Source organism: Carcharhinus amblyrhynchos, chromosome 23, assembly GCF_965287045.1.
Source record: "Carcharhinus amblyrhynchos chromosome 23, sCarAmb.v2.hapA, whole genome shotgun sequence".
In the NCBI taxonomy this organism is placed as follows: domain Eukaryota; kingdom Metazoa; phylum Chordata; class Chondrichthyes; order Carcharhiniformes; family Carcharhinidae; genus Carcharhinus; species Carcharhinus amblyrhynchos.
Window position 1 is genome coordinate 16,879,838 of NC_137346.1, and position 19,746 is coordinate 16,899,583.

Below are 19,746 nucleotides of genomic sequence, written 5' to 3' on the forward strand. Positions count from 1 at the left end.
CACTTAAACTATCAGGATCTTTTGATCTAATTCCAGGTATCTGCATCACAAATTTAAGAGAATGATTAGTAGTAAACTATTAGCAAAATGCTACTGATCTATAGCATTGTAAACTGGGGGAGTGAGAGTGTAGTTATTAATCACGATGGGCATGATGTTGCCAAAAATGAGAAGTCTGTTAACCTACCTTTGACAATGCTGTATTTATATTACAGCTCTGTTGCCATTGACTGTCCACAGCTATTAACCAAAGGATTAGGGCTGCCTTTTGGGGAATACTTACGGAAAACTTTGTGTAAATAAACCTCATAACCCTAAACGGAAGAAGTTGTCATCTAATTAATCTGGAAACTGGGTCCATTATCATGAAGTTGTGAAATGTATTGAACTTGAATTCAAACATTAGGACTTGTACTACACTGGTGGCAGCTTCCACATTTCTTAGAAAAATATTCTCTGAACATTCTCTCATACCACTTCTTACCCATTTCATGAGAGAGACTTGGCCATCTATACTGCTTAAACTCTTGTCATGGGTTTTATATCTGATGATTAATAAGCTTATATCATCTCTTTTTATATTTTTAAGTATCTTGCTTTGAAAATGGCATTCTGGGTGCTGGTGATTTTAGCTAGAATCAGATTTGATTGACATCCCATGTACTTGATGTGCTGTGATTAAATCCCATTCCAAAACCTTTTCAAAATCAATTAGAGTTTAATTTATAATAAATCATTGTTGATCCAAATCATGTAGCTTCTGACAGGTAGCATGAACATTATCATGCAAGCAGGAGAAAAGGGGGATTTCATGAATTTTGGCAAAAACTAGGGGCAGCACACTGGTTAGTACTGCTGCCACACAGAACCAGGGACCTGGATTCAGTTCCCGGCTTGGGTCAGTGTCTGTGCGGAATCTGCATGTTCTGCGTGGGTTTCCTATGGGTGATCCGGTTTCCTCCCACAGGTTGAAAGATGTGCTGGTTAGGTGTGTTGGCCATGCTAAATTCTCCCGCAGTGTACCTGAACAGGTGCAGGAATGTGGCGATTTTCACAGTAACTTCATTGTAGTGTTAATGTAAGCCTATCCTTGTGAAACTAATAAACAAACTAAAATTTAAAGAATCTGTAGTTATTTATGTCTTATGTAACATCCGTGTCCCAGTGTCTTACCCAGAAGCAAAAATTGATGAGCAAGATAACAAACAATTGCCACAGAGCAATTATCGCAATTTTGCCAAGGTCGAGATGACTTTATTTTTGACCAGATTATAGATTGCCTGGATAAAGACGTCTCCGTTAACTCCGAGACACTATAAGGGTGCATTCTTCCATTATGTTGTAGACTTGCTAAAGGAAGAAATTAGCTTACATGCCCGTCTTAAAATTGATAATCCTGCAAGATAACCCAAACCCGTCACTCTTTGTATTTTTTTCTGCAGGGTGAATTTAAATAAAGAAAAAGTAAAGTTTATTTATTTATTAGTGTCACAAGTAGGCTTACATTCACACTGCAATGAAGTTACTGTCAAAATCCCTTAGTTGTCACACTCCGGCACCTGTTCAGATACACTGAGGGAGAATTTAGCATGGCCAATGCACCTGAACTGCACACCTTCGGACTGTGTGAGGAAACTGGAGCACCCGGAGGAAGCCCGTGCAGACACGGGGAGAACGTGCAAACTCCACACAGACAGTGACCGGGAATTGAACCTGGGTCCCTGGAGCTGTGAGGAGCAATGCTAACCACTGTGCCACCTTGCTGTGTATTTAAATGAGTTGATTTAGGAATGTCACAGGAGTGCCAAAGAATCAAATGTACCCTAGCATAGAACATCCTTGCACATAAATGGTGTGTAAATGCCAATTGTTCATATTGCAATGCTCCATTGGACTTGTCACTGTTTATAAAAGAATATATGAACAAGTTATCCACGAGCTGCATCAATCACTGTAGTATTGAATCCATTTAGAAACATCTTAATTAACTCCCTTTTTTTACAAAATCACCAGTTGCTTAATGTCGTAAAACTGAAATGTTGTCCAGCTCAATAATTAGGTATTTTCAACATTGGCTGACAGCATGCCTGATCTTTCAAATGCTAACTGCACTCTCAGCTATCCTTGTTAATCACAATATTCCCAACATAATACTGAGGGAAAAAAAACTGCATTTCAACAAATGTTTCTGTTGTAAAGCTTTAGTTCTGACAGCTCTGAATTATGTCCTGTAAGTTCCATACCAAAAAGTGACATGTTTTCAATTGAGAATGTTGCTTTGAAGTGATTATTAATGGTAGAGACAAGGCAGCAGTGAAGTTGGCAGTGAAATCTGATTTAGCTTCTAAATCTTAGATTTAGCAAAAGTTTCTAACACACCTCTATGTCCATTTGGTTCAGTTGGTGGTAAATGACCTCTGAGACAAGAGATTGTAGGTTAAAGCATGCTATAGAATTTGAGTACACAATTTTGGCTGAAACTTTAATGAAGTTCTGGGCGAGAAGTGCACCTCTGGAAGTGCAGTTTTTAAAATGAGATGTTAAGCTGAGTCTTTGTCACCTGTTGTATTAAAAAGATTCTGTAATTTGAGGTTCCATTCATAAATTCAGAATATCAGCTTGTCTTTTCTCGTTAGCGTTCATCCTTGAGCCTCTGACCTTGCCAACTACTAACCCATCTCCAATCACTCTCTCCTTTTCAAAGTCTTTAAATGCCCTTTTGTCTTCCAAATTTGTGGCCATCTTTCCTGCAACAGTTTCTTTTGTTGCATTGCGCTACGTAAACACTCGAGCACAGACATTGCTTTCACAGTTATTGTTTGTAATAAACCGATTCTGAAGGGTGTTGGCAGGGTGGACACTGAGAGAGACTGTTTGCCCTGGCTAGGGAATCTAGAACATGGGCAAATCTCAAAATAATGGTCCAGCATTTAGAAATGAAAAGAAATTCCTTCAACCAGAGAACTGTGAACCTTTGGAACTGTCAACCCCAGAGGGTTGTGGATGCTCCATCGTTGAATATATTTGAGACTGAGATGCACAGATTTTTGGCCTCTGAATCAAAGGGTGCAGGGAGTGGGCGGGAAACATGGAATTGAGGCAGATGATCAAGCATAATCATATTGTGTAGCAAAGAAGGCTCAATGAACCATATGGCCTACTTCTGCTGTTATTTCTTATGTAACAGCTGTGAAGGCTTACAGAGGTAAAGATTTATGAAATTGGTTCCAGGGATGACCGACTAGAATTACAAGGAGAAATTGGAGAAGCTGGAGACTGGACAGAAATGGTCAAAATTATGAAGTGTCCAGACAGAGTAGATTGAATTAGTAGTTGCCAGAAGGGTTGAAAACCAGAAGACACCGATGTAAAATGGTTGACAAAAGTACTAATAACAACATAAAGAAATACCTTTAACAAGTGGTTAGGACCTGGAACGCACTGCCTAAGAAGGTGGTGGAGGTACATTTAATCGTGGCTTTCAAAAATGAAATTGATAAGCACATGAAGAGAGAGGATTTTCTGGACTACAGCAAAAAAGGAGGGAAATGGATCCAGCTGAAGTGTTCTTATAGAGAGCTGCAAGGCCAAGTGGCCTTTTTCTATACAGTAACCTATTTATGATTCTGTGTAAGTACAAGTAGTTTCCCTCCACTGCATTTGCACATTTTCAAGCAAATAGATTGATCCAAATTTTGCAGCTACAGCATTGAATTCCAATGAACCAGACCATGATCATTTTGTGAGTTTGAATGTCAACAATCAATTTAGCACAGTTTTCGTTTGGGTGACATCCTTTGAGTAGCTTTCTCTTGATAAGGGTTGACTGTCAGACAGATGCTCTTGACAGTCAAGATTTTGTTTTGATACTGATAGGTAAGGTGGCATGGATGACCGACTGAAACTGAAGTAACTGATTCTGAATGAACCTGTATGTATAAATTGAGGAATATATACTGTTAGGTCTATGCAATATCATTGCTAGTTAAGGAATGAATGGCGTCAGGGAATCTTTGAACAAAATTCAAAACTGCTAGGTGGCCATTTGTCAACCTTACAATAATTGCTTGCTTTGTGACTGGATGATGTATTGCTCAACACAATGTGTTCTCAGTTTTAAAACATGGACATAAATCATTTAAAAAATCTTATTTTAGAAGGTAGTCAATAATTTGAAACATGCATTTAGCATGCTGAACCAGGGGAAAAATGCACAATTCATCTTGCCAACCATCACTTTCCCCTTCAGCCTTTCTCTTTAACCTTCATTCTTAACCCTTTGACCATGTAAACTTTTGACCTATCTTCTGAGAATTGCCTTCCAAATCTATGCCTGTCTATTCCTGCACATCCGATTTTTATTTTGCATTACTACATAGATTCTGTTGCACAGAAATGTTTAAAGTTTATTTATTAGCATCACAAGTGGGCTTAAATTGACACTGCAATGAAGTTACAGTGAAAATCCTCTAGTCACCACTCAGGTGTCTGTTCGGGTACACTGAGGGAGCATTTAGCATGGCCAGTGCACCTAACCAGCACATCTTTTGGACTTGTGGAAGGAAACCAGAGCACCCAGTGGAAACCCAAACAGACACGGGGAGAATGTGCAGACTCCCCTGAGACAGTGACCCAAGCCCAGGAGTTGAACCCTAGCTCTGTGAAGCTAGGGTTCAACTCCCGGCTACTCGGCTGAACTGGTCTGTGGCTGTGTTTGTACTTCATGCCACCTCTCACTCTGATTAACTCTTCCTACCCCGCAAGATTTTATTTCCTTTCTTCAGAAACTGCTCCATGGTGCCTACACAGTCTCCAAAGAGCCAGTATACTGAAGCAGGACTTCATAACTATTTGTTAAAGTGCAATGTGCTATCCATCCGAGATTCTTAGCAGCAAACAGGGGGAGAAATTCTGAAACTCGCTTCCCATTTAAGGTCATTCGGTTGTTTTCGATACAGTAATGACTGTGGGTAAAGTTGTATTTTATGGTTAACTTGATAACCTGACATTTCATTTGTATAAGGAAGCTCAGGAGAGGGGGCAGCTTGCAAACACTTAGGAAAACTATGGGAGGAATTTTTGGCACCACTTATAGAATAAAGCATTTGATAAGGAAGCAGCACAGAGCGAGTAACCTTAAAAGACAGTAGTTGGTTAAGGAGCCTGGATATAGTAAAATTTTAATTGGAGGACTAATAGAGAGGGCGTTAATGTTTCATTTCGCATCATTGTAGAATGTTTCTGAGAAAATTACACTTTTAAGTTCAGAATTTTATGGACAAATAGTACTCACTGAATTTAAAGTTAACAAAAAGAAGCCGATGTTTTTGATTTGATTTATTATTGTCACGTGCGTTGGGATATAGGGAAAAGTATTGTTTCTTTTGTGCTACACAGACAAAACATACCATTCATAGAGAAGGAAAGGAGAGAGTGGGGAATGTTGTGTTACAGTCATAGCTAGAGTGTAGAGAAAGATCAACTTAATGCAAGGTAGGTCCTTTCGAAAGTCTGATGGCAGCAGCGAAGAAGCTGTTCTTGAGTCAGTTAGTACATGACCATGAATTAGTTATTTCAAGAAGATGGATTTTATTCTTGAATAAGCTTTATTGTGGCATAGACAGCATCACGCAAGTAATGGGAAAGTTTAAGTGCATATGGACATTCACAGTTAATTACCAAAGTCGTGGACATTCAAAGTCAATATTATTTTTATTGTTTCCTTTTCTAAATTCAAATGGATTTGGACTATTAAAAGATAACTAAAATCAGCAGCAGATATTCCTATTTGAGATTGACACTTAAAACAGTTGATTGTTTCCTGAAATATTATAAAAACGAGCTAATGGGCAGATTGATGCAAATTGTTTCCAATAACTGAGGGGCCAAGAAGGAGGGGGCATAAATGTAAAATTAAATGGAAGAGAGTTGGAAAAAGGCTGTGAGGCTGCAGATTCGCTTAGTGATTATGATGCAATTCAAGATTAGATTAGCTCGGTAAATGAAGAAATTAAAGGCAAATGGAGTCTAGATGGTTAAATATGATTCTAACTATTTACTCGCGTGGAAGGTAAATACTAATAAGGATTGATTATGGGTTTGCACTGCTACCTCTCAACAATATGTTCAATTCCTGGCTAGGGTCACTGTCTGTGCCGAGTCTGCACACTCTCCCCATGTCTGCGTGGGTTTCCTCTGAGTGCTTCGTTTCCTCCCACAGTCCGAAAGGCATGCTGGTTAGGTGTATTGGCCATGCTAAATTCTCCCTCAGTGTACCCGAACAGGCACTGGAGTGTGGTGACTAGGGGAATTTCACAGTAACTTCATTGCAGTGTTAATGTAAGTCTTACTTGTGACACTAATAAATAATTTTCTTTTTAAAAAAGGCATTAACAAGTCTAAAGGAATTCCTGAGCCAGGTCTCTCTCAAATTTTCAGCTCAAGTTGCGGCAATCCCACAACAGTATCGTTCTGTAATATTAACCTCATCTTAGAACAGTAAATATAAAATATTGCATTTTAAACACATGCTCACTGTGTGTTCCCTTTCTCCATCCTGTCTTGTGCATTTTAAGTTTACTTTTGGTTAGCTCTGCATTCTCAATCTTTTGTCGTTTTAGATAAAGCTTACTTTTTCCAGTTTCGGGATCATATGTTTTGGGTATAGGTGTTAAGAAATTGCTCCTCTGATTGTCTGAAAAGCTGCTCCAAAAGATGGGCCTTCAGCTAGACCCAATTTAGAAGTGTAAAGATTGATTGTTCACATCTATGGTTATCATGTTCTGTATTGTAATCAATTTCAATATTTTATAATTTACATACAATTAAGTATGGCAAAGCATATTATAAATATCCTGTTTCCATGCATAATTTCTGTGTATTTTAATCCAGCTGTTGACAAGTTGATTTATTCATGTCACAAGTAGGCTTACATTAACATTGCAATGAAGTTACTGTGAAAATCTCCTAGTCGCCACCCTTCAGTGCTGTTCGGGTTCACTGAGGGAGAATTTAGCGTGAGCAATGCACCTATTTATAAATAAAAATCATCAATGTGTAGTATGTGCACTGTATCACTATGAAACATAATTGTTGGGGGACAGGTTCATGACCCTTGCACTTAAAGCAGAATATTAATTTTTGACAAGATGTTTTATTGCTGTTTTGCAATGTAAGAAATCAGGCAGCAGCATTGTGTGCTTGGGTAATAAATGATTTATGAAAATAGTACAAAGTGCTCTTTGTGCTTTTATTTTTATTAAAGTAGCAAATTGTATAAATTGTTAAAAAATGAACAGTTAATGGAGAAACCTGAGAGAGGAATACCCACCATCCGTGCAATAGTGATAAGCAGACAAACTCTACTGAGGCATCTAATATGCAGCTGGATAATCAGTCATCAGGAACATCTGTGCCTTGTCCTTGCAATCCTTACTCTGCCTATATCAGTGCAGAAAGGGCTCTTTGGCTTATTGAGTCTACACCAACAATAACCATTGCTAAAGTCATGCAATAGAGGAAGAGATTGCCTGATCTCTGTTTGCTATCCATGCACTAACAGCAGTAACTTCATGGGAGCAGAAAGCAGAGCCCACAAAAACCCGTCCGCTGCCACTCTTTAAAGTTTGAAGATTTAATTTCAAATCCTCATAACGTAGGAATGAGAGTAGGTAATTTAGCCCCTTCGACCTTTTCTGCCATTCATTCACAACATGCCTGATCTGCAGCCTAACTTTGTGGGAGGAATCTACCGGCTTCCCACAGTGGGAAGTTTAGCAGCAGGGGAGCTTAATTTTACGTGAGGCCAGAAATCAGTTTCTCGGTGGTGCGATGAACTTTAGGGATTAAGCTCTCAGATCGTAAAACTGAGTTAAAGGTAGATCGAGCTTCCCAACAAACCATGTTGGAAGTCCTTTTGCATGATTTGCACGTCATGCCAAGTCATTAAAAGACCAACTTGCCAAAATTAAGTTTTTCCCTCCAAATTAAGTTCCCCACCAGCATAAAATGAGATTATTCACACTTCTGGTGTGTACCTGGCGAGCTTCACTGCTTCCCGGACTTTGAGTAGACACTGCTTTGGCTTTTTTGGATTGCAGGACCAGTTCGCCACCCATTGAGTGCTGCTGAGGAACGGTACAATGCCACACATGCCTCCACAAGGTCCACAATTGAGCAGACAATAGGCCTCCCAAATATGAGGTTCAGATGTTTGGTTACTCCAATTCTTCATAGAATGTGTTCCAAATCATCATTGTTGCACCTTGCATAAACTGAACACAACAAAAAGGGATGTCTTGGCTGAGGGTGACATAGAGAATCAAAATGTCTCCTCCAAAGATGATGAACATTTAGGGCTGGCAAGTTCTAGGATTTCACGGAGCCACATGCAGAAGCCATGCAAGGGGAGAAAGTCCGTATATATGGTTGCTTGGGAGCAATATCAAATCTTAATCAGACAGGGATGCAGTCATGTCACCTTCACACCTGCTCCCAATATGGAGGCAAACCTGGTGAAGAGCTCTTTCCAAGGAAACAAATATATGGGTCCATAGGAAGGAGCAGCATGAGAACACAAATTTGTCTCCTTGGGATCATTCCTCGATGCAGATTTATCAGGGAAAATTGTATTCCTCCTGCCCAGCTATCACTCACCCATTGTAAACTCATATCTCTTGACATTTTCATCATGCTGTGTAGTTTTGAGGTTACTTTCAAGTCTACTTGGAGTGCCTCACCTGCACTATGGGTTGCTGAGTAGCAACCATTCTGACCCTCCTTTCACACAGTCTCCTACAGGACTCAGTCCAATTGCCTTAGCATTAGTGCGAGGCTATGGTACAGCGTTCTGGACATTGCAGCCAAGATATCTTTCCTATCTTACCTCGTGGGCTAAAACTTCGGTCCTTCTACGACTTTCAGTGAACTTTTGTTGCAAACCCTTTATGCAAAGTCTACTGCAACCGTTAATACGGAGCTGAACAAGCCAAACTAATCTCCATGTGGCAAAGGCTTCAGTCAACTACATGTACATCTCTTTAATCTTGCACTCAATCCCTTTTGCAGCTGAGGCTGAGTTGCTCATTGCCTCCTTGTTTGCAGCCTTTACTTGTATGTTAACTCAAATTGACACAAGGGAGGCCGTAAACGACTGGACGTGCTCACCATGGCTTTCTCCAGACATGTAGGGAAGCCTCTGGTTTTGCACTATTAATAAGAAGTTTTGATCCAGAAACTGCATCAGCAACGTCCCTTGCCACTCACACAGCATATTTAACTGCCCTGGAATACTAACATCCACATCTCACAACCAGGCAACAGTGGCAGGAGATACAGCGACCTCGCTGAGCTCCTTTTCAGATCTCTGAACATGGTGAGCTGCAAGTATTGGATTGGATGATGCACGCCCAGGCCACACACTCACAATGACGGCCAGTGCTTAAACATTGCAGTGTGGGTTGTTTTGTAATCATTTATGTTGATGATATGAGAGAAGTAAAATTCTTCTATTTTGTAATGTGAAAAAAGTAAGGTTCATTACCAGAAACTGGGGACCGAAATTCCAAACTCTCTGCCCAAGATTATTGAAGCAACTACCAGCAAGATGAAATCCATGATGCTTCTAAACAACTACTACTCTTCTTTCTCAGAAAACTAAGGAAATTTGGTATGTCAGCCACGACTCTCAACAGCTTTTACAGATGCACCATAGGAAGCATTCATTCTGGTTGTACCACAGTTTGGTATGACTTCTTCTCTGCCCAAGACCGCAAGAAACTACAAAGGGTCCTGAATGAAGCCCAGTCCATCACGCAAACCAGCCTCCCATCCATTGACACTGTCTACGCTTCCTGCTGCCTCGGAAAAGCAGGAAGCATAATTAAGGACCCCACGCACCCTGGACATTCTCTCTTCCATCTTCTTCCATCGGGAAAAAGATACAAAGGTCTGAGGTCACATACCAATGACTTAAAAACAGCTTCTTTCCTACTGCCATCAGATTTTTGAATAGACATAACTTGCACTAAGTTGACCTTTCTCTACACCCTATGACCACCATGACTTAACACTGCATTCTCTCCTTTCCTTCGCTGTGAATGGTATGCTTTATCTGTATCGCACACAAGAAATAATACCTTTCACTGTATGCTAATACATGTGACAATAATAAATCAAATCAAAGCTCCAAGTGCAATAGTTCTACACCCATGTCATTTATGTGCCTTCAACACTACTTTATTTTTCTCTATTGCTACGTTTAGGTGCAGCTCCAACGTCCACTGTTGAGGTGGAGGCAGCCTGCTGACTGCTCTGCCCTCTTGACTGCAATGACATTGGTGGGTGATCCCCGGTGGTTCGGGGGCTAGAGTGCCCCAGCCTGCTAAGTGTTTCTGCTCAGGTGCAGATATACCTTCCATAGCCTGGAGACAATGGGATCACAGGAAGAGGAGTGGCAGGGCACCCTTGGCTGTGTGGAAAAAAGCCTGTGGTGTGCTTGACCTACTCCTTTTTAATTGCCCCTTGGTACCTCCCTGACTCCTGGAGAAGAAGGGGCACCTGGAGGGAGGTTAGGAAAGTGCTCTTTTTTTTCGCTGGTACCTGGAATGGAGAAAACTTGAAATTTAGTGGATGCCTAAGCAGACTCCAAAATTAGATCGAAGTAGATGTAGCTGCAGTTGAGGAGTCAGTGGGCTGATGATGAATATTGGTGGTCAGTCTATCCTGGAAATGGAGGCAGAGACGTCAAGGAAATTAAGAAAAGTGTCAGAGATGCAAGAAAGGCGGGGGAGGGGTGGGGTGTTCGATCTTTGGGGCTGCCCTTTGCAGCTGGAGTCAGATTCATTTGTGTAGATGCATTTGACAACTGCAGACTGAAGGCATCCTCAATTGACTTCCTTGGGGAGTCTTGTCCTACTCTCCGGCTATTTGGCGGCCTTTCCTCAAAAGGTATGAGGATTTGATTGTCTGGAATGCTGCCTCAGGTCTTGGCCTACTTGGTGCGTGTTTTTGTTCTGCAGACAGCAGGATTGATTGTCATCCCAATGGGTGCCTGTGCAGCTTAGAAGAATGTGTGCCTATGGCAGCTCCTAAGTCCTCCCCAGTTAGCACGCAGCATGCCCTGCAACTAATAGAACATTGGCAGCGTGAAGATGCCGGCGCACATTCGGTATGTATGTCCAATGTGCTGCTGAATCCTGCAATCCAAGCTCCTGTCTAACATCCCTGGGCACCATCCCTTATGCATAGACAATGCTGCTGAGCCTGGCAGAGCGCAGCAGGTCACTTATCCACTTCCTGTACTGTTGGGCAGTTCTTTGGTGGGCCCCACAGGCATGAACCTCTGCTGCGCCCTCCGCCCAGGCCACCATAATCAGACAGGAGGGTCTCGGCTGCTGTCCTTGGGAAAACACAATGACCCACCTTGCCAGGACAGCATAGGAGGAGAATTTTCAGGAGGCTTCATTGTCTGGTCTGTGACACTTCAGTCTCGACAAGAATTTGTAGCTCCTGGTTTGCAGTGAGCATATAGCTGCCTAGCTGCCCCTTTAAATATGGAACCTGGACCTTTGGCCTCATCAAATGACAATGGGGAGGATGACTGCCTGCCCCTTCCCACTGCAAGGTTCAACAAGCTCCTTGCAGTTGCATATATAATGAGCTGACCAGTACAAGATCACATGCGTGCACCTGATCCAGCCATGCTATGCTGCCCACCCTCTATAGTGAAAATCGCTCCCACCTCTGTGCCTGCCCTGGTATGTGACACTGTGTACTGACTGCACACTGACAGTCAGTACACAGAGTAAGTGTGCAAGAATCCAGAATGGAAGATTCCAGACTCTAAACTTGTCTCTTCCTCATATCCTGTAATACCTTGGGATAACAATCTATAAGTCTCATATTCAAAATTTACAGTTGGTCTATCAAATGTTGTTTGCAGCTGAGAGTTCAAAACTTCTACTACCTTTTCTGCATAAATGTTCCCTGATTTCACTACAAAAAGGGATAGCTCTAATTGTTAGACCTCCTGCCCCGCCCCACCCACTCGTCTTCAACTTTTCAACCATGAAACTAGTTTTATATATCCTAACCATTCCTCTTAACCTTCCCTGGTGTTCTAGTGGTTAGGATGCTGCGCCAGTTCATTTCCCAGGCGGAGAATGAAGAGTTATTGGGCAGCATGGTGGCACAGTGGTTAGCGTTGCTGCCTCACAGTGCCAGGGACCTGGGTTCGATTCCCGGCTTGAGTCACTGTCTGTGTAGCATCTGCACGTTCTCCTCATGTCTGTGTGGGTTTCCTCCAGGTGCTCTTGTCTCCTCCCACAGTCTGAAAGGCATGCTACTTAGGTGCATTGGCCGTGCTAAATTTCCCTTAGTGTATCCAAACAGGCCCTGGAGCATGTCAACAAGATGATTTTCACAGTAACTTCATTGCAGTGTTAATGTAAGCCTACTTGTGACTAATAAATAAATAAACTTTAATCTTTTGAAATCACCCCTGAACCTTCTAAATTCTAGGAACTAGAAATCTAGTTTATGTAATCCCTCCTTGTCTCTAACACTTGGAGACCAGGTATCATACTGGTAAACTTGAGGGCAATCCAGCGAAGGGCATTACATTCTCCTTAAGATGTGTTACATAGAACTGCTCATGGTACTCCAGGTGCAATTTACTCAGGACTTTGTATCGTTGAAAGATGACTTCTGCTCCTGGTCTACTCCTGCTCCCATTTCTTGTCTATCCTATTCTAGCCCTGTGTATATAAAGGCCAGTATTCCATATGCCTTTTGTATTTGTACTCTGTATTGTTCATGACAATTTAATGACCTATGTACCTGGACCCAAGTCTCTTTGGATCGCTACTGTTTCTACTTTTTTTAACATTTAGGAAGTACCCTATTTAATCCCTTTTCAGTCCTTAGTGGGTAACTTCCTATTGCTTGCATTAAAATCCCTTTGCTCCAGTTTTGTCCATATCTATCAATATTTTTGTAATTTATGCTTCCGTCTGTGTTGCCTGCAATAGTTCCTATCGTTATATCATCGGTAAATTTAGATATATAGCGTTCAGCCTCATCATGTCACTTGTAAATAGATAGAATAGTTGAAACCCAAACACAGAGAAGCTAGTCAAAGAGGTACAATAGGTATGACAGGCCATAAGGGAACAGATGTAGCAGGAAGGCAGTGCAGTCACAAACCTTCAGACATAGGCCAGCCACTGTAGCAAGTTGTCAAACTGCTTTCCAATCCAGCTCCGATTCCCAGCTCAGACTCACTGGTGTACGTAGTTTTTCAGCCTCATCCTAGTCAGACTACTGGTCTCACAGGATTTTTAACACTGTTAAATTTAGATTGCGAATGTCGAGAAATAAGTGCCTAGTCTGCACATTTGCTATACTGGCACAGGAGCCGAGAGGTAAGTGAAAAGAAAGAAGGATGAAGATTAATTGGAAGAAGTTGGAAAAGCGAGCAGCTGTGGGAATACCCCATGCGCTAGTGTGTGTCACATTTATCAAAGAAACAGACTGCGGTGTATATTTTGATTTTCTGTCTGTTCAGCTTGGAAATTGCAGCAGGCTAAGCAAGCTATTCTTAGCAATGATATGATGTGTTTTCTTTCTTTAGCATCGCTATGGCAACAAAAGAGAATGTGACATCACAACGAGGAATGCTGAAGTCAATACAAAGCAAAGTGAACACCTTGGCTAGTATCCTTTTTAAAACCTTTTTAGGGTAAGAAAAAATTGGAAGGTGAACTTGCAGTGCTGTCTGTCTTGATGTTTCTATATCCTTGAATGGAAAACTGAAGCGTTCTAACCTTTGTTAAACTCTTTTCCACGGGATATTTGATTTGTTGTCACGTGTATTGGGATACATTGAAAAACATTGTTTCTTGCGGACTATACAGACAAAGCATACCGTACATGAAGTACTTAGGGGAAAAGGAGAGGGTGTAAAATATAGTGTTGCAGTTACACGTAGAGCGAAGAGAAAGATCAGCTTCATATAAGGTAGGTCCATTTGAAAGTGAGACAGCAGCAAGGAAGAAGCTGTTCTTGAGTCAGTTGGTACAAGTTTTTAGACTGCATCAAGTGACTGCGGTGTTTTTTGTTTGTAAGAATTGTTCGTTTGGCACAGTGACTAATTTGTTGATCAAAGTGAATCACGCACATTCAGTGCAAAATATTCCAAATTGTAGATGTTTCAATTTTCAGAAGTGTGAACCTTTCAGATGTGAAAAAGACATTAAACTTTGAAAGAAAACCATAAGTGAGGATATGGCAATTACCAATTTTACCGAACACTGTGCAATGTTGCAGACCTTTGGGTGTAGTTGTTATTAAAAAAACTATTCTCACCATGAAGCAAACACAAGTGAATTTGTTTTGAGGTTTTTCTGTATTTGAGTATTATTTGTAGTCAATCCACAGCACATTTCACTCAGTGATTATGGTCACATTGTGGTTATTTTATTGGAATCCAGAAGCTTAGACTAATAACAGGATGACTTTAAGTCAATTCCCACCATGACAGTTGGGGAAGTTAAAGTCAGTTAATTGAATAAATGTGGGGCTGCCATCAGTGACTGTGAATCTACTGGATTGTAAAAACCCACCTAGCCCCTTATTGCTCTTGTGTGGAATGGGAATCTGCAGTCCTTACCTGGTCTGATCTATCCAGACCCAGCAAAGGGATTGGCTCTTCACTGCCCTCTGAATGGCACAGTACTATGTAATTTACAAGTCTAGACAGATATGGAGAGTTTTCTTTGGACTGCAGCAAAGCAGTAAGGGAAGGGTCCTTGAGCAATTTTATTTTGTATTCATTTGTGGGACGTGGGCATCGCTGGCTGGCCAGCATTTATTGCCCATCCCTAGTTGCCCTTGGAGGACAGTCGAGAGTCAACCACATTGCTGTGGCTCTGGAGTCACATGTAGGCCAGACTGGTAAAGACGGCAGATTTTCTTCCGTAATGAACACTAGTGAACCAGATGGGTTTTTACCGACAATTGAGAATGGTTTCATCATCAAAGTCTGCAACAAGACCTTGATCAATTGGGCCAATGGGCTGGTGAATGGCAGATGGAGTTTAATTTAGATAAATACGAGGTGATGCATTTTGGTAGATTGAACAAGGGCAGGACTTACTCAGTTAATGGTAGGGCATTGGGGAGAGTGACAGAACAAAGAGATCTAGAGGTATAGGTTCGTAACTCCTTGAAAGTGGAGTCACAGGTGGACAGAGTGGTGAAGAAGGCATTCAACATGCTTGGCTTCATCAGTCAAAACATTGAATACAGGAGTTGGGACGTCTTGTTGAAGTTGTACAAGACATTGGTAAGGCTACACTTGGAGTACTATGTACAGTCCTGATCACTATTATAGGAAGGATATTATTAAACTAGAAAGAGTTTAAAAAGATTTACTAGAATGCTACTGGGACTTGATGGTTTGAGTTATTATTAAACTAGAAAGAGTTTGAAAAGATTTACTAGAATGCTACTGGGACTTGATGGTTTGAGTTATAAGGAGAGGCTGTATAGACTGGGATTTTTTTCCTCTGGAGCATAGGAGGCTTAGGGGTGATCTTATAAAGGCCTATAAAATAATGAGGGGCATAGATCAGTCAGTATCTTTTCCCAAAAGTAGGGGAGTCCAAAATTAGAGGGAATAGGTTTAAAATAAGAGGGGAGAGATGCAAAAGGGTCCAGAGAGGCAATGTTTTTCACAGAGGGTGCTAAGTGTCTGGAATAAGCTGTAAAGTCTTTTAAGTAGCGTTTAGACAGTTACATTGGTAAGTTGGGTATAAAGGGATATGGGCTAAATGCAGACAATTGGGACTAGTTTAGGGGTTTAAAAAAAAGGGGCAGCATGGACAAGTTGGGCCAAAGAGCCTGTTTCCATGCTGTAAACGTCTATCACTATCAGTAAATTCTTATTTTACTTTATTTCGTTTTATTGAATTCAGCCACCACCAGCTGCCTTGGCAAGATTGGAAGCGATAATACCACTAGGCCTTCACCTTCCCATTGAATATAAAAAGGTTCACCACATAGTTTGCCCATAGGTTAGAGAAAAACTGGTTTTGATGCCATGGGAAAATGTCCATTTTCAGAAAGCTCCAGCCATCCCCCAGATCTCCTTTAAAACATTACTGTGTTCAATTGTGACTGGTATATTTTAGAAGGAGTAGTGAAGTTAGCTACAAATAAGTTGCAACGTAGGTCAGGATTGTTACTTCTAAAATGAAGCAATTCAGAAGTGATTCACCCAAGTTATCCTCTAAAATTAATAGTTGAGCCTTACAAACCAGTTAGCTTTGCAGTTCAATCATTGGTCTGATAAATTAGCTAATCTCAGTTGGTCTCAGTGATCTCTATTAGAAGAATGAAAACAAGGTCTCAATCCCTATTGTAAAGATATCAGCAAGGACATATTTGGACTTTATTGTGATTCTTATGCAGTCAGATTATCGTTCTGAAACAGCCCCTCTCATGCATAAAGCACAGCCACGTCAGTGAATGCTTGGCATTCATGGAAAAATACCCCATTATGGAATCTAAGCCGTTGGAAAGGAGAGAAACTGAGGTGGGGAAAGGGAGCTAAGACCTTTGTAAACCCTCATTGTTCAATGTTATAACACTATTTGATGGAAGTTTATAAAATTATGAGGGGTATAGATAGGATGAACAGATGGAAGCTTTTTCCCAGGGCAGACATGACAATTACAAGGGGACACAAGTTCAAGATAAGGGGGGAAAGGTTCATTGGAGATGTGCAGGGGAAGTTAATTACACAGAAGGTGGTGGGGGCCTGGAGTGCACTGCAAAGTGAGATGGTTGAGGCAGTTAGGTTAGTCACATGTAAAACTTATCTTGATGGGCATATGAACAAATGGGGAATCAAGGGATATTAGCGATTGGTCTAGATAGGTAAACATGATCGGCGCAGGCTTGGAGGCCAAAGGGCCTGTTCCTGTACTGTACTGTTCTTTGCTCTTTGCACTTCAATAAACTGAAAACAAAGTTATGTTAGGTTCTTTAACAGCAATTCCAGATCGATTTCCAGCCATAAACAACTTGGTTCAGAGGATAAATCTGAGGAAGCGACGGGACACATTAATTTTGGGAGGTGTCATTGGCATTTGTACTATCTTATTGCTACTGTATGCTTTTCACTGATGAAACATCTCCATAAGATGTTTGCACAGCTGCAAAGCACTGGGGAGGGAGGGTGGGGGGTGGTGGGTGGGTGGATCTTGTGTACTCAACCTGCATATATATTGGCTGGATTGCGAGCGTGATGGATTTCGGTTACATTGGAATGCATTAAACAAGTATTCCTTCGGGCCACAGTTGTGTGATTGGTTTATGATCAAATGTTAAACCTCTGCTCTTTGTTGAGTTTAACTATGCTCTTGAAATATATAATTTTGAAGTACACATTATAATTTTGTGAAAGGATGCATTAGAATGTCATCTGTTTCCACCTCTTTTCTTTCATTATCCGGATAGTAAGTTACTCTCTCTTTTATGAGCTATTATAAGGCCAGAACTTTTTAAAAAACTGTTCTTTGAATCATATATCTTATGTATTTTCAAGAGCATTTATAATGTGTACATAAAAATACCTTGGTACACGATGGTCCTGTATATCAAGTGCTGCGTCACACTGCCAGAAAATGTTTGCTCCTTTTGATATCATCGGATGTCCAGTTTCCAGTCTCTTCAGCGAGAAGTACCCAAATTAAGCAGAATACTGTGGATACTGGAAATCTGAAATAAAAATGGAAAATGCCGCAAGTACTCAGCAGCTTTGGCCGCATCTGTGGAGAGAGAAGCAGAGTTGAGGTTTCAGGTTGACGACCATTCACCTAAGCCAGCAGCCCTGATGCAAGTTCACCAACTTGAAATATCAACTTTGTTTCCCCTGTCTGAGCTGCTGAATGTTTTCAGCATTTTCTGCCTTTCCCAGATGAATGGTTCTAAATTCATCCCCAAGTGAAAGGGCACCCTTGGCCAAGACCTGGTTTGGGTCAGATATCAAGCTTACCAATTCTTTTGGGAATGTGAAAAAGGCTTAAAGAGAAAACAAAAGCAAGAAATTATTTTTTTAAATATAAATATATCTGGACATTCATGCAATCGTTCAGATTTGAATTGTTCCACAAGTCTCCCAAAGCTTTATTAATCTGGCGAATTTCCAAATAGTTGTCATTTTGCCGTGAGCACCATTTATGCACGCACGTGCAATCTTGTACTTGATTTGGGCTAATTTCCTAAATATGTAGACGTGAATGCACAGCACTCATTTATATCAATTTGTACTATGCCATTGGTAAATTATGGTAATGCATTGGAATAAGCTGCTGAAGTCACCTCCCACCTAAACCAAGCAATTTCACTCCTCTTAAAAAAAAATGGGTGCATTATATTGAAACATTTCGATTTCTCTGCAAAAACACAATTGCCAAAGCCTACTTTTTAAAAGAAAGAAGAAACCATAAAACCTTGAAATGTCTGCGCTAAGTTCCAGCTCTGCTGTGAATGAAGAACACTCGTTTTGCATTTATTTTTCAGACATTTTGCAGTAAGGTTGAGATTCTTTTCCCTTTATCCCATTGTATCACTGCACATTTATTCCCAAACCACTAACTGTGGCCTTCTCAATGGTTTCAAGAAACTATGACGCACTGTTTGCTCCTACTTAAGAGGAAGAGTCTGTTTCTATTCCTCAGATTGAGGTAACCGATTTGAATGTTGCAGTTTAGAATTCATGCAGGTACAAAACTCAATGCTTGGAAATATGAATCATTCCAATGAAGTGTTCAGAGAAAAAAAACACTTTTTTTGTACATTACACTGATTTTTGGATAGAGGCTCTGATCTATTTACCATGGCATCTTTTATGAATTAACTTCACAAACTGGAAAGCAAAGGTTGACTGGCTAATTGGATCATTTGAATTCAGATTGTTCAATTGCATAGCTTTAATTTTGTTTACCCCACAGTTCAGTTGATTCACTTAAAAGATGCAATTGTGCCCTTCAGATGGAGCTTACACAGCTGCTGTGTTTTTTTTTTGTTTATCTATTCAAAGCTTTTGATGTCAAAAATCTATTATTTTCTCTGATCTTCCCCCTTCTCTTTTTGTCCTTTTTCTCTCCCTCTCTCTTGCCCCCACCCTCCCCCACCTCTGCTTCTTTAAATGCTTCTGGAAATTTTGTTAATGTAGATTTTAATAATCTTGTAAAATAATTTTCAGTTCTCTGCTAATGTGCATTTTCTGCATTGTACAGAGGAGCTCTGACTGTGTATGTAATTTGTTAATAAATTAGAATCCTAAGTGATCCTGCTTTCTGGAGTTTGGCATTTTGTATTGTTAGAGATGTGGGTTAATTTTCCCTGTTTTCTTGTGGCTCAGTTAGCCTCAACAAGAGGAATGTCCCCCCCACCCCCACACAAACACACACACATATATACACACGCAGTGCTGTGACCTTTAGTGCAGTTACATGACTCATGGTAAAAAGAAACTGGTCAATTATTTCACACATTCCTTAAGATGATGGTTGAAACTTTGTAAGCCTAAAGGAGTCTCTCTTGATGCACCTGGAGATAATGGAGGTTAGAAGCCCTGGTCGTCTCACGTGAAACTGGAGCGTAAGGTGACGTTTGGGGCAGGGTTATCGCTTGTATTTGCTGAGAGCTGACCTCGTGTTCCAGACTGACTTGCTGGGC

At 40.8% G+C, this 19,746-nt stretch overlaps 1 protein-coding gene across 2 annotated transcripts in view; it reads left to right on the forward strand.

The window, feature by feature from the left end:
* Window positions 1–17,230, forward strand: part of gosr1 (golgi SNAP receptor complex member 1) — a 116,706-nt gene extending 99,476 nt beyond the window's left edge. For both annotated transcript variants that reach the window (XM_080210518.1, XM_080210519.1), the window contains exons 8-9: window positions 13,631–13,713; window positions 17,063–17,230. In XM_080210518.1, coding sequence (XP_080066644.1) covers window positions 13,631–13,713; window positions 17,063–17,187 — 208 coding nt within the window. In that variant the 3' untranslated portion in view covers window positions 17,188–17,230. The remainder of the gene's footprint in view (window positions 1–13,630; window positions 13,714–17,062) is intronic.
* Window positions 17,231–19,746: the final 2,516 nt, after the last annotated feature.